This window comes from Octopus sinensis, linkage group LG17 (assembly GCF_006345805.1).
Source record: "Octopus sinensis linkage group LG17, ASM634580v1, whole genome shotgun sequence".
Classification (NCBI taxonomy): domain Eukaryota; kingdom Metazoa; phylum Mollusca; class Cephalopoda; order Octopoda; family Octopodidae; genus Octopus; species Octopus sinensis.
Window position 1 is genome coordinate 34,468,857 of NC_043013.1, and position 12,500 is coordinate 34,481,356.

A 12,500-nucleotide genomic window follows, 5' to 3' on the forward strand; every position below is an offset into this window, starting at 1 on the left:
GACAGAAAATGGAAGAAGCCCTTTAGACAAACAGACAGAAAATGGAAGAAGCCCTTTAAGTAAACTGACAGAAAAGGGAAGAAGCCCTTTAAGTAAACTGACAGAAAATGGAAGAAGCCCTTTAGACAAACAGACAGAAAACAGAAGAAGCCCTTTAGGCAAACAGACAGAAAATGGAAGAAGCCCTTTAGGCAAACAGACAGGAAATGGAAGAAGCCCTTTAGGCAAACAGACAGAAAATGGAAGAAACCCCTTAGACAAACAGACAGAAAAGGGAAGAAGCCCTTTAGGCAAACAGACAGAAAACAAAAGAAGCCCTTTAGGCAAACAGACAGAAAACAGAAGAAGCCCCTTAGACAAACAGACAGAAAACAGAAGAAGCCCTTTAGGCAAACAGACAGAAAATGGAAGAAGCCCTTTAGGCAAACAGACAGAAAATGGAAGAAGCCCCTTAGACAAACAGACAGAAAACAGAAGAAGCCCTTTAGGCAAACAGACAGAAAATGGAAGAAGCCCATTAGACAAACAGACAGAAAATGGAAGAAGCCCTTCAGGCAAACGGACAGAAAATGGAAGAAGCACTTTGGACAAACAGATAGAAAATGGAAGAAGCCCTTTAGGCAAACAGACAGAGATATAGATATAATTTAGTGTGTAACGCCTTTGCAAATGTCCAATCTTAGATTCATGTCCAGTCTTCTTAAGATAATAATAATAATGATGCTTTTTACTATAGGTACAAGTCTTGAAATTTTAGTGGCAGAGGGCAAGTTGAATACATTCACATTAGTACATAATAATAATAATAATAATAATAATAATAATAATAATAATAATAATAATAATTCTTTTATTTGTTTCCGTTATTTCACAGTGGCCATGCTGGAAGATCAACCCCAAGACTTATTCTTTGTAAGTTTAGTACTTATTCTAATGGTCACTTTTGCGGAACTGCAAAGTTACTGGGACACGAACATACCAATATCGGTTGTCAAGCGATCGTGGGTGGACAAACACAAACATATACATATATACATATATATATATATATACATACATACACGATGGGATTCTTTCAGTTTCCATCTACCAAATCCACTCACAAGGCTTTGGTCGGCTCAAGGCTATAGTAGAAGGCACTTGCTCAAGGTGTCACACAGTGGGACTGAACCCAGAACCATGTGGTTGGTAAGCAAGCTACTTACCACACAGCCACTCCTGTGCCTATAATAATCATGATGATGATGATAAAATGTATGATAATAAACCATTTCCCTCAACAATAAAATAAAATAAGAAAAAGAAACACAGGTGAAATTTTAGGAAATTCATTGAGGATTGAAACCGATTTGCTTTAATTAGGTACATTTATATAATTATTCCAGCATTTTTAAAAATATTTCATAAAATACTTACTTGCCTGATATCAAAATAACTAATTACATTCAGTAATATGAATTTATGGTCAGTCAAGCAGAACTAAAAAACTAAGATTGTTAATTAAGAAATTTAGGAAAAAAAAAAAAAATGTGTGCGAACAAGATATGAATTAAATTTTTTTTTTTTTTTTACCATTTTTTTTAAAGATGGCCAGAAGGAAAATGGAAATAGAGAATGATATATTTGAATTTTGATTTAGTTATAGATAAGCCATTGTTCATAAATTTAGAAAGAGAAAAAAAAGCAAGTCGCTTCTCAAACTTCCCCCAAATATTTTCAACTTTAATTCCATTAGACTTACATTATAGTTAGTGAAAAGACAAATCTAATAATGTTTTTATGTTTTTCTTTGTTTGTTTTTTTTAACAATCTTTTACTTTTATTTTTTTTTATTCACCCATTTACAGTCATCCAATTTTTTTTTTAAATAACTATTTATTAGCATTTCTGTTCATTATTTACATTTTTATTAATATCATACACACATATATTATATACGCATACACACACACATATGTGTGCGTAATGTGTGTGTGTGTGTGTGACCACATACAGAATAAGTTGATCAATAAATATTTTCCTAACTATCACAAATATTAGAAATATTTAGCTGAAATGAGCAGCAAAATTAGTTAACCCTTTCATTATCAACCCGGCTGAAACCGGCTCTGGTTCTGTAGTACAAACGTGTTGTTTTCATAAGTTTTGAATTAAAATCTTCTACTAAACCTTAGTCACAATTTATGTTCCTAACACTAGTTGAATGATAACTAAGTTATTTTACTAAATTCTTTGTTGTATTTAAAATAATTGAAAGAAACACAGAGCATCTCAAAATAAATACAGTAACAAAAGTGTTAAACCACAGCAACTTTTAGCATCTTTACAAGATATCAGCTATAAAGAAAACTAAATACACTTCCAGACTACTTCAAATACCATGCATCTTTGTAGCTGCAGTCACCCAATATATCATTTACAACTTTCATATTCTATTATATATTCAGTATAGGTGCAGGAGTGGCTGTGTGGTAAGTATCTTGCTTACCAACCACATGGTTCCGGGTTCAGTCCCACTGCGTGGCATCTTGGGCAAGTGTCTTCTGCTATAGCCCCGGGCCGACCAATGCCTTGTGAGTGGATTTGGTAGACGGAAACTGAAAGAAGCTTGTCGTATATATGTATATATATATGTGTGTGTATGTTTGTGTGTCTGTGTTTGTCCCCCTAGCATTACTTGACAACCGATGCTGGTGTGTTTATGTCCCTGTCACTTAGCGGTTCGGCAAAAGAGACCGATAGAATAAGTACTGGGCTTACAAAGAATAAGTCCCGGGGTCGATTTGCTCGACTAAAGGCGGTGCTCCAGCATGGCCGCAGTCAAATGACTGAAACAAGTAAAAGAGTAAAAGAGTATCAGTTTTCCTCCTAAAGATCTAGTTGCTATTAGCTGGTAATAGATTTCTTTATTGGCCACGCAGGGCTGAACACAGAAGGGAAAAATTCAAAGTAGAGCTTTCTTTTCGTTTTGGGAAGAAGAGAAGGAATAAAATAAATAAAGGGGGTCGAATTTCAATGAAAAAGGATCATGAAAAGAAAAAACACTGGGGCCAATCAATCGGGATCGTGTATCACAGAAATGTCAATGTAAAAATGGAAAACAGATTAGGTTTGTCCATGGATAGAAAAGCCTACGGAAAAGACCATGGGAACCTTGGGCAATAGTGTCATGCAAAAGAAAACACATTACAGTAAGTGGCTCTCTTTTTTCCTTTTGTTTTTTTGGGGGTGTTCATAGGATAATGCTCAAGCTGGCTCCATCATTCACACGTACCATCCTTGGTACATTCACCCATCTTCTTTTGATGCATGCACTTGACAAAACTTCCCTCTCTACTCTCAACTTCCTCTTCAAGTGATACTTGAAGAAGTTGATGAGAGATTGACCAGAGAGAAAAGTGTTTGTCACTAGACCTTTCAGATGCATCCACCATACACGTTCTTTTGCCATAGCCACAAGTACGATGAAAATGGCTCTTCCTTCCCGTTTCAAGGAAGGAGGCACGACAATATTCACGATAGACTCTGTTGATAAACCAACTCATCCCACCCACGATAACAGTCGTTCGACATAGGCCCACAGGTCAGAAATGGTTTGACACTGTATGAGTGCATGCAGGATGGTTTCATTGCTCTGACCGCATCTCAGACAGGTCGGGCCTTGTGTTTCTCGAGCCATGCCTGAAGAGCTTATCCCGAACGGATAACGCTTCTCAATATCACTGCCAGGCCAGGGATCTCTGGAAGTTGTCCATAGGTCCTGGCCCAAAAGTCATCTTGAACAGGCAGGTCGGGTATTCCTCGTCGATGCCCAGGCTTGCCCGAGATCGTCATCGTACCTATCCTCCACTAATCCCCTATAGAATGCTTTCGCTGTGATAAAGTCGCTCATGGTCGACCCAGGACAGCATAGTTGCTTGGGAGCAATGCAACACTCACAGTGCCATTCGCGGTGCTATTAGCTGGTAATAATTACATTTGGGTTAACAGTAAATCCATTCAAATTAAGATATAGCCAACATGTGTATGCATCCAGAACTTCAGTCAGATGGACTGAAACAACTTTGTCTAACTACATTTGGTATTTGAAAAATAATTAAATTTATAAATCAAATAAAGACAGCAACAATAATTTTGTAAAAGTGTCCAGTCAAGAGAGAGATATCTTCACTCTTTATATTTCTGGCAATGGATGTATATATTTAACAAGAATTCAGCTATGACATATACAAAATTTCTTGTTGCAAAATATTTAGTAGCCAAATTAAATGAACTTTTTTCAGACCAAAATGTTAAAGTCATGGAGAGTTACTACCTTCATTTTACGCAATTCAATCAGATAGCCAGTTAGCAACAATATTCCATGGTCTTACATATCAATTGTGTATTTTGATATATTTTAATATAAACTGTATGATCTCGTTTTCATTTTTATTCTTTATAACTGTTATATCGTGTATATCTGTTAGTGCGTGTGTATATTTATGTATATGCATATATATAATAGACTCCTCTTGATTTTCATGAATGAGTCTTCCAGCCATATGATCATCAGATCAATAGCACTACTTACCTATTGAATTATCACATAACATGCTGCATATTCCATTAGAAACAGGTATCCTTAACAAATCAACAATATTCTATGTAACATGTGTACTTATATATGTAAGCACACACACACACATATATATATATGTATACACTTACGTATGTATACAAAGCACCACCACATGAATTCAAGCATGGAAATTGTTAAAGTAGAAAGATAAAACAATATGAGAGTAAATAAAATAAAATGAGACATAAAATAGACAAATAATAAAAAGAAGTAGGAAGAGAAAACTGAATTAGAAAAACTTACCAAATTGGTTTGCCAAATTATTGATGTTCTTTGTGGCTTCACAGATGTCTCCTTCATATTCTATCTTCTTTTCAATGACAGCGACATTAAATCCAAAACGACTAAATTCCACAACAACCATGTAATCCATTGGCAGCTGGTAGGTTTTTCTTACTGATGAGAATTCTGCAAATGGCTTCAATTGAAACTCTTCCAAAAATGTTTTGTTTTCCTTTGTAGCTGTTCCCAAATGAGGCCACTTTTTCAAAGCCTTTTGGATTTCATTTTCTTTCTCCACTTGCATGTAATTGCATGTATAAAGCTTTGCTTTATCGTCAGTTTCTGGCAATTTCAATTCCCATTTACCATTTCTCATACGCAGCCAGCTATCAGAGAGAATTAAATCATAAAATTTAGTGTCGTAATAGACATCTTCAAAAATTTCTTCTGAAATTTCAACGCCCTTTGCTTGAACAAGTTTTTCAAGATCGAAATTATCAAATTGAAATTTCCGCCTTAGCAAAATAGCTTTTGCAATTGATTGAGAGATATTGGTTGAAGTCAGATTAAATTTCTGATCTACCATTGGTTGGCCTTTGTGATCAAATGTTTGACCCTGAGTAACTGAGGTTTCAATTTTATTCTCTTCTCCGAAATTCCATTTAGGAATCTCCTTACAAGAATCAAAATTTGATTCATATACTTTTGTTTTCAAATCAGCACCAAAACCTCTAGCTTTCATTTCTAATTCTGCTTCAGTTCCGAATTTCGGAGTGTAGCTTAAATTCTTGGTTTCAATTGATGCGTCTATACCACCTGCTTGTCTTGAATCAACTCCAACACCAACTGGTTTCTCAGATTTGAGATTCTTAATTTCTAATTCTGCTTCAGTTCCGAATTTCGGAGTGTAGCTTAAATTCTTGGATTCAATCGATGTATCTATACCACCTGCTTGTCTTGAATCAACTCCAACACCAACTGGTTTCTCAGATTTGAGATTCTTAATTTCTAATTCTGCTTCAGTTCCGAATTTCGGAGTGTAGCTTAAATTCTTGGATTCAATCGATGTATCTATACCACCTGCTTGTCTTGAATCAACTCCAACACCAACTGTTTTCTCAGATTTGAGATTCTTAATTTCTAATTCTGCTTCAGTTCCGAATTTCGGAGTGTAGCTTAAATTCTTGGATTCAATCGATGTATCTATACCACCTGCTTGTCTTGAATCAACTCCAACACCAACTGTTTTCTCAGATTTGAGATTCTTAATTTCTAATTCTGCTTCAGTCGAATTTCGGAGTGTAGCTTAATTCTTGGATTCAATCGATGTATCTATACCACCTGCTTGTCTTGAATCAACTCCAACACAACTGTTTTCTCAGATTTGAGATTCTTAATTTCTAATTCTGCTTCAGTTCCGAATTTCGGAGTGTAGCTTAAATTCTTGGATTCAATCGATGTATCTATACCACCTGCTTGTCTTGAATCAACTCCAACACCAACTGGTTTCTCAGATTTGAGATTCTTAATTTCTAATTCTGCTTCAGTTCCGAATTCGGAGTGTAGCTTAAATTCTTGGATTCAATCGATGTATCTATACCACCTGCTTGTCTTGAATCAACTCCAACACCAATGTTTTCTCAGATTTGAGATTCTTAATTTCTAATTCTGCTTCAGTTCCGAATTTCGGAGTGTAGCTTAAATTCTTGGATTCAATCGATGTATCTATACCACCTGCTTGTCTTGAATCAACTCCAACACCAACTGGTTCTCAGATTTGAGATTCTTAATTTTAATTCTGCTTCAGTTCCGAATTTCGGAGTGTAGCTTAAATTCTTGGATTCAATCGATGTATCTATACCACCTGCTTGTCTTGAATCAACTCCAACACAACTGGTTTCTCAGATTTGAGATTCTTAATTTCTAATTCTGCTTCAGTTCCGAATTTCGGAGTGTAGCTTAAATTCTTGGATTCAATCGATGTATCTATACCACTGCTTGTCTTGAATCAACTCCAACACCAACTGTTTTCTCAGATTTGAGATTCTTAATTTCTAATTCTGCTTCAGTTCCGAATTTCGGAGTGTAGCTTAAATTCTTGGATTCAATCGATGTATCTATACCACCTGCTTGTCTTGAATCAACTCCAACGCCAACTGTTTTCTCAGATTTGAGATTCTTAATTTCTAATTCTGCTTCAGTTCCGAATTTCGGAGTGTAGCTTAAATTCTTGGATTCAATTGATGCGTCTATACCACCTGCTTGTCTTGAATCAACTCCAACGCCAACTGTTTTCTCAGATTTGAGATTCTTAATTTCTAATTCTGCTTCAGTTCCAAATCTCGGTGTGTAGGCTAAATTCTTGGATTCAATCGATGTATCTATACCACCTGCTTGTCTTGAATCAACTCCAACACCAACTGGTTTCCCAGATTTGAGATTCTTAATTTCTAATTCTGCTTCAGTTCCGAATTTCGGAGTGTAGCTTAAATTCTTGGATTCAATTGATGCGTCTATACCACCTGCTTGTCTTGAATCAACTCCAACGCCAACTGTTTTCTCAGATTTGAGATTCTTAATTTCTAATTCTGCTTCAGTTCCAAATCTCGGTGTGTAGGCTAAATTCTTGGATTCAATCGATGTATCCATGCCACCTGCTTGTCTTGAATCAACCCCAACGCCAACTGTTTTCTCAGATTTGAGATTCTTAACTTCTAATTCTGCTTCAGTTCCAAATCTCGGAGGAGCGTAACTTAAATTCTTCAACTCAGTCGAAGGATCTATACCACCAGCTTGTCTTGGATCAATTCCAAAGCCAACAGTTTTCTCAGATGTGAGTTTTTTAATTTCCAGTTCTGCTTCAGTTCCGAATTTTGGAGTGTATGTTAAATTCTTGGATTCAATCGATGTATCCATACCACCTGCTTGTCTTGAATCAATTCCGATGCCAACAGTTTTCTCAGATGTGAGTTTTTTAACTTCTAATTCTGCTTCAGTTCCAAATTTCGGAGTGTATGTTAAATTCTTGGATTCAATTGATGTATCTATACCACCAGCTTGTCTTGAATCAACTCCAACACCAACTGTTTTCTCAGATTTAAGATTTTTAACTTCTAATTCTGCTTCAGTTCCGAATCTCGGAGTGTAGGCTAAATTCTTGGATTCAATCGATGTATCCATACCACCTGCTTGTCTTGAATCAATTCCAATGCCAACAGTTTTTTCAGATGTGAGTTTTTTAACTTCTAACTCTGCTTCAGTTCCGAATCTCGGAGTGTAGCTTAAATTCTTGGATTCAATCGATGTATCCATACCACCTGCTTGTCTTGAATCAATTCCAATGCCAACAGTTTTTTCAGATGTGAGTTTTTTAACTTCTAACTCTGCTTCAGTTCCGAATCTCGGAGTGTAGCTTAAATTCTTGGATTCAATCGATGTATCCATACCACCTGCTTGTCTTGAATCAATTCCAATGCCAACAGTTTTCTCAGATGTGAGTTTTTTAACTTCTAACTCTGCTTCAGTTCCGAATTTCGAAGTATATTGTAAATTCTTTGATTCAGTCGACGTATCTAGACCACCTGCTTGTCTTGAATCAACCCCAACGCCAATTGCTTTCTCAGATTTGAGATTTTTAATTCCTAATTCTGTTTCAGTTCTTAACTTTGGAGTGTAGCTTAAATTCTTGGATTCAGTTGATGTATCCATACCACCAACTTGTTTTAGACCAACACTACTTTCAATATTCTTTTCAGATCTGAGAGTGTTAACACCTAATTCAGCTTCAGTTCTAAGTTTAGGTGTAAAGGCTAAACTTTTGCTCGCATTTGGTGTGTCACTACTACCAGCTTGTCTTGGACTAATTCCTACTTCAACAGTCTTTGCAGACTTGATATCTTTTATCCTTAAATCGGCTTCAGTTCCAAATTTATGACTGAGGGCTAAATTTCTTACTGCAGGTGACGTATCTCTACCACCTGCTTGCATTTTCTGAAGACTCTTTTCAATATTTTTTTCAGGGTTGATGTATAAACTTGTTGTAGCTGTCTCCTTAGCTTTATCATCAGCTTGCATTTCATCAATATCAACTTCAATATTCTTTTGAGTTTTGAGCAATATTTCAATTGTTTCCTGATGCACAACTTCTCCCTCAACAAAATCTCTAGCTTTTACAATCACCTTATCTTTGTGGATATCTGAGTCGAGCAAGAAATTTTCAAACCTATCAACACCTGGAAAGGTTTCGTTTGTATAGAAAGCTTGATCTTTCATTGCATCATTTCCATCAGCAGGATTTGCTTTCATTGCGGCAACTGGGGTACTCTCCACAGAATGAGAGACTTGCTCTTTGATAGAAACATCTTCAGCAAAGTTACAAGAGCGGTCCACTCTTTCGTAATCTACATTTGCAATCAGATCTGAACGAGTGTATCTTGGTCTACTAATCGTGAATTTCTGTTCAAAATGGTCAACGTAGCAGTTAAGGGACTGATCCTCCATTATTATCCTTTTAAAATTCTCAAAATTACTTTCAAATATTGATGTGAGTTATGTTGAAGAAATCACCTGCAAGTAAAAAAAAGAAAAGAAAAACAAATGATGTAAAGCAGTAAAATGCTGCAACTTATCATAGACTAGAAGCTACATATAATAGACAATAGAGTAAGAAAAACCAGTGAAGGAGTATCTTTGTCATGAGCAGGGGACCATTTTACTACGAAGAGTGAATTACAAGTATGTAAGAATCTGTAAGATTACATGTTTGGCAAGGAAAACAAATGAATCTTTATTTTACATATTCATAGGTAAGTGTTGTTGTTGTTTGTTCATTCTCAAGCCATGCCTGGCTTAAAAAGGCTGGTTTCCTGGTTTCATTGGATTATACGTTCCCCACCAGGATGGGACGCCAGTCCATCGCAGGTGAGCTGCTAGATGTAGGAGGAAAGAGTGAGAGAAAATTGCGGCAAAAGAGTCAGCAGAAGTTTGCCCTTACCTTCTACCAGAGCTGCGTGGAGCTTAGGTGTTTCACTCATAAGCACTCACATCACCCGGTCTGAGATCTGAACCCATGAGTCCACTGCTCTAACCATTAGGCCATGTGTGCCTCCACTTCTTTGGTAAGTAACTGCATTAAATTACCATATAGATCTTAAGGCACATGGCTAGTAGTTAGAGCATTGGGCTCACAATCATGAGATAGTGAGTTCAATTCTTGAACCAGGTTGTGTTGTGTTCTTGAACAAGACACTTTATTTCACATTGCTCCAGTTTACCTAGCTGTAAAAATGAGTTGTGACATCACTGGGGCCAAGCTGTATTGGCGTTTACCTTTCCTTTCCTTTGAACAACATCAGTGGCATGGAGAGGGGAGATTGGTATGGATGGGTGATTGTCAGCCTTCCATAAAAACAACCTTGCTTAGACTTGTTCCTCAAAGTGTTTCATGATTGAAGCGGGGTCTTTACTCCCCCATCATCCCTACAGCATAAATCATATTATTTTGTATGGTCTTCAAATGATTTGTGAACAGGCTGTTTTAAATTCATCTACACACAAATTCTCTCCATAATCTTCCACAGCAAAATCAATTTACTTGCTGGAAATAACAGCTAAATCTTTATCAAATCAGACGGTGAACTGGCAGAAATTCTAAAGCATCAGAGGAGATGCCTGACCATGTCAGTATATTTGTTCAGGGTCTTTGTGTTCTCAATTCCAGTTATGTCATGGCCTTTTTGTCTGTGATAAATAATCTGTTACCTAGCTTAATGCTACTGCCTTGCCCTTTTATTTTGATAAAAGTGACTTCTTTTACAAATACTCAGAGCAGGTCTCTCCCATCAACCTTAGAGACCCTGTGAAGAATCATGGACATTGCTCTTCCTTTCTGATTGAAAAAAACAATGACCATATCACCAGAGGCACAGTTAAAAACAAAACAAAAACTATAACCAAAGGTGTTTCAGCTTCAATTAATGTACCTTTTGCTTAACTGACACGTCGTTGCCCAGTGTTCATTCCATATATATATATATATATATTACAGAGGTGTACTTGCATAGCAAGTCACCTGATCTGAGATCATGTGCTGGAACGAAAACAATTGCAGCATGGAACGTGTTTGTTTATATATATTAGAAAAAATAAGGTATTCAGAGATCTGGATGGTTGTACATATACAAATATTTATTAACATGTCAAATGTTTTTAGAAATCACATATTTTCATCTACTCTAATAGATTCTTCAGATTTAAATTGTGTGAAGGGATTTGTCTCTTTTTATTGTATTAGTGAATGGGTTGGGGTGGAGAGAGAGAGGGGAAAGAGTAATGTGGTGTGTAAAGGGTAGGAAAAGTGGGAGAGGAATGGAGAGATAGCAGAGGGAGAAAGTGAGAGAGAGTGTGTGTGTGTGTGTGCATGTACCTGTGTATCTGAAAGGAAGTGTTTTGAACAAGAGATAAAGAAAAAGAATATTTTTAAGTAGGTGGCTAGAACAGATGCTTTACTTTGGTTCAGCCAGCTCACCAGAGGGTCTGAAAGAAAAATGTTTTCAAAGGGGAAAAATGTGTACATCACCTCCAAACCTAATATATATATATATATATATATTATATATATATATATATATATATATATATATATATATATATATATATATATGTATATATATACATACACACACAAACTATTCTATAATTATAAACATAATTATAATTAGGGGTCAGCTAATTGCTTCACCACGTACCAAATTTAGAAATACGAGTTAAAAATTCCTTTTCTACTACTGTAAGAATCTAACAGTAGTAGAAAAGGAATTTTTAACTCCTATTTCTAAATTATAATTATGTTTATAATTATAGAATATTCGTGTAATTTTACCTAAAAGGGTTATTTTCACGTACCAATCTACTTGGTAAAATTATTAATTAATTTATTTTACCTTTTTATTATTAATATATATATAGAAATAATTGAGATTCAGTTTAATTAGGTACTTCAGTTGAAGCACCAAGTCAGCCTGGTATTATCTATTCTTAGCTACAATAATGACAACATGAATTTCTTCCATCTGGTCTGCTAAAATAGTTGAGAAAAGTTATATTAACGTGTCCAGCTGGCTAAAATTCCATTTATTTATTTGCACTGCTGAAGATGGCACCACATTTAAATCGATGTAATGATTGCATTGTTCAATTAAATGGAGCTGCTTCAAATGGTTGTGCTGCATCACTACTTGATATCCTGCTGCATATTTTGATTTCATATATATATATGTGTATATATATATATCGTGGCACTATATCGGTTAGGCCGATGAGGGTTCCAGTTGATCTGACCAACGGAACAGCCTGCTCATAAAATTAGCATGCAAATAGCTGAGCACTCCACAGACATGTGTACCCTTAACGTAGTTCTTGGGGAGATTCAGCATGACACAGTGTGTGGCAAGGCTGGCTCTTTGAAATACAGGTACAACAGAAACAGGAAAGAGGAGAGAAAGTTGTAATGAAAAAGTACTGCAGGGTTTGCCAACACTCCCTGCCAGAGCCTCGTGGAGCTTTATGTGTTTTCACTCAATAAACAGTCACAACGCCCAGTTTGGAATCGAAACCATGAACCTATGACCGTGAATCTGCTGCCCTAACCACTGGGCCA

General features: G+C 36.1%; 2 protein-coding genes across 4 annotated transcripts in view; both read right to left on the bottom strand.

The window, feature by feature from the left end:
• Nucleotides 1–6,136, bottom strand: part of LOC115221044 (thiamine-triphosphatase-like) — a 583,944-nt gene extending 577,808 nt beyond the window's left edge. The window contains exon 1 of the mRNA XM_036510486.1: nucleotides 4,865–6,136. Coding sequence (XP_036366379.1) covers nucleotides 4,865–5,585 — 721 coding nt within the window. The 5' untranslated portion in view covers nucleotides 5,586–6,136. The remainder of the gene's footprint in view (nucleotides 1–4,864) is intronic.
• A 606-nt stretch (nucleotides 6,137–6,742) lies between these two features.
• LOC118766775 overlaps nucleotides 6,743–12,500 on the bottom strand; it is a 250,329-nt gene continuing 244,571 nt past the window's right edge. Inside the window, exons 3-4 of one of the 3 annotated variants that reach the window (XM_036510484.1) lie at nucleotides 7,809–9,409; nucleotides 6,743–7,676 (exon numbers count right to left, since the gene is read on the bottom strand). In XM_036510484.1, the coding sequence (XP_036366377.1) occupies nucleotides 6,830–7,676; nucleotides 7,809–9,343 (2,382 nt within the window). In that variant the 5' untranslated portion in view covers nucleotides 9,344–9,409 and the 3' untranslated portion in view covers nucleotides 6,743–6,829. Of the gene's footprint in view, nucleotides 9,410–12,500 lie in introns of all 3 variants that reach the window. The other 2 variants (XM_036510485.1, XM_036510483.1) reach the window with 2 other exon arrangements.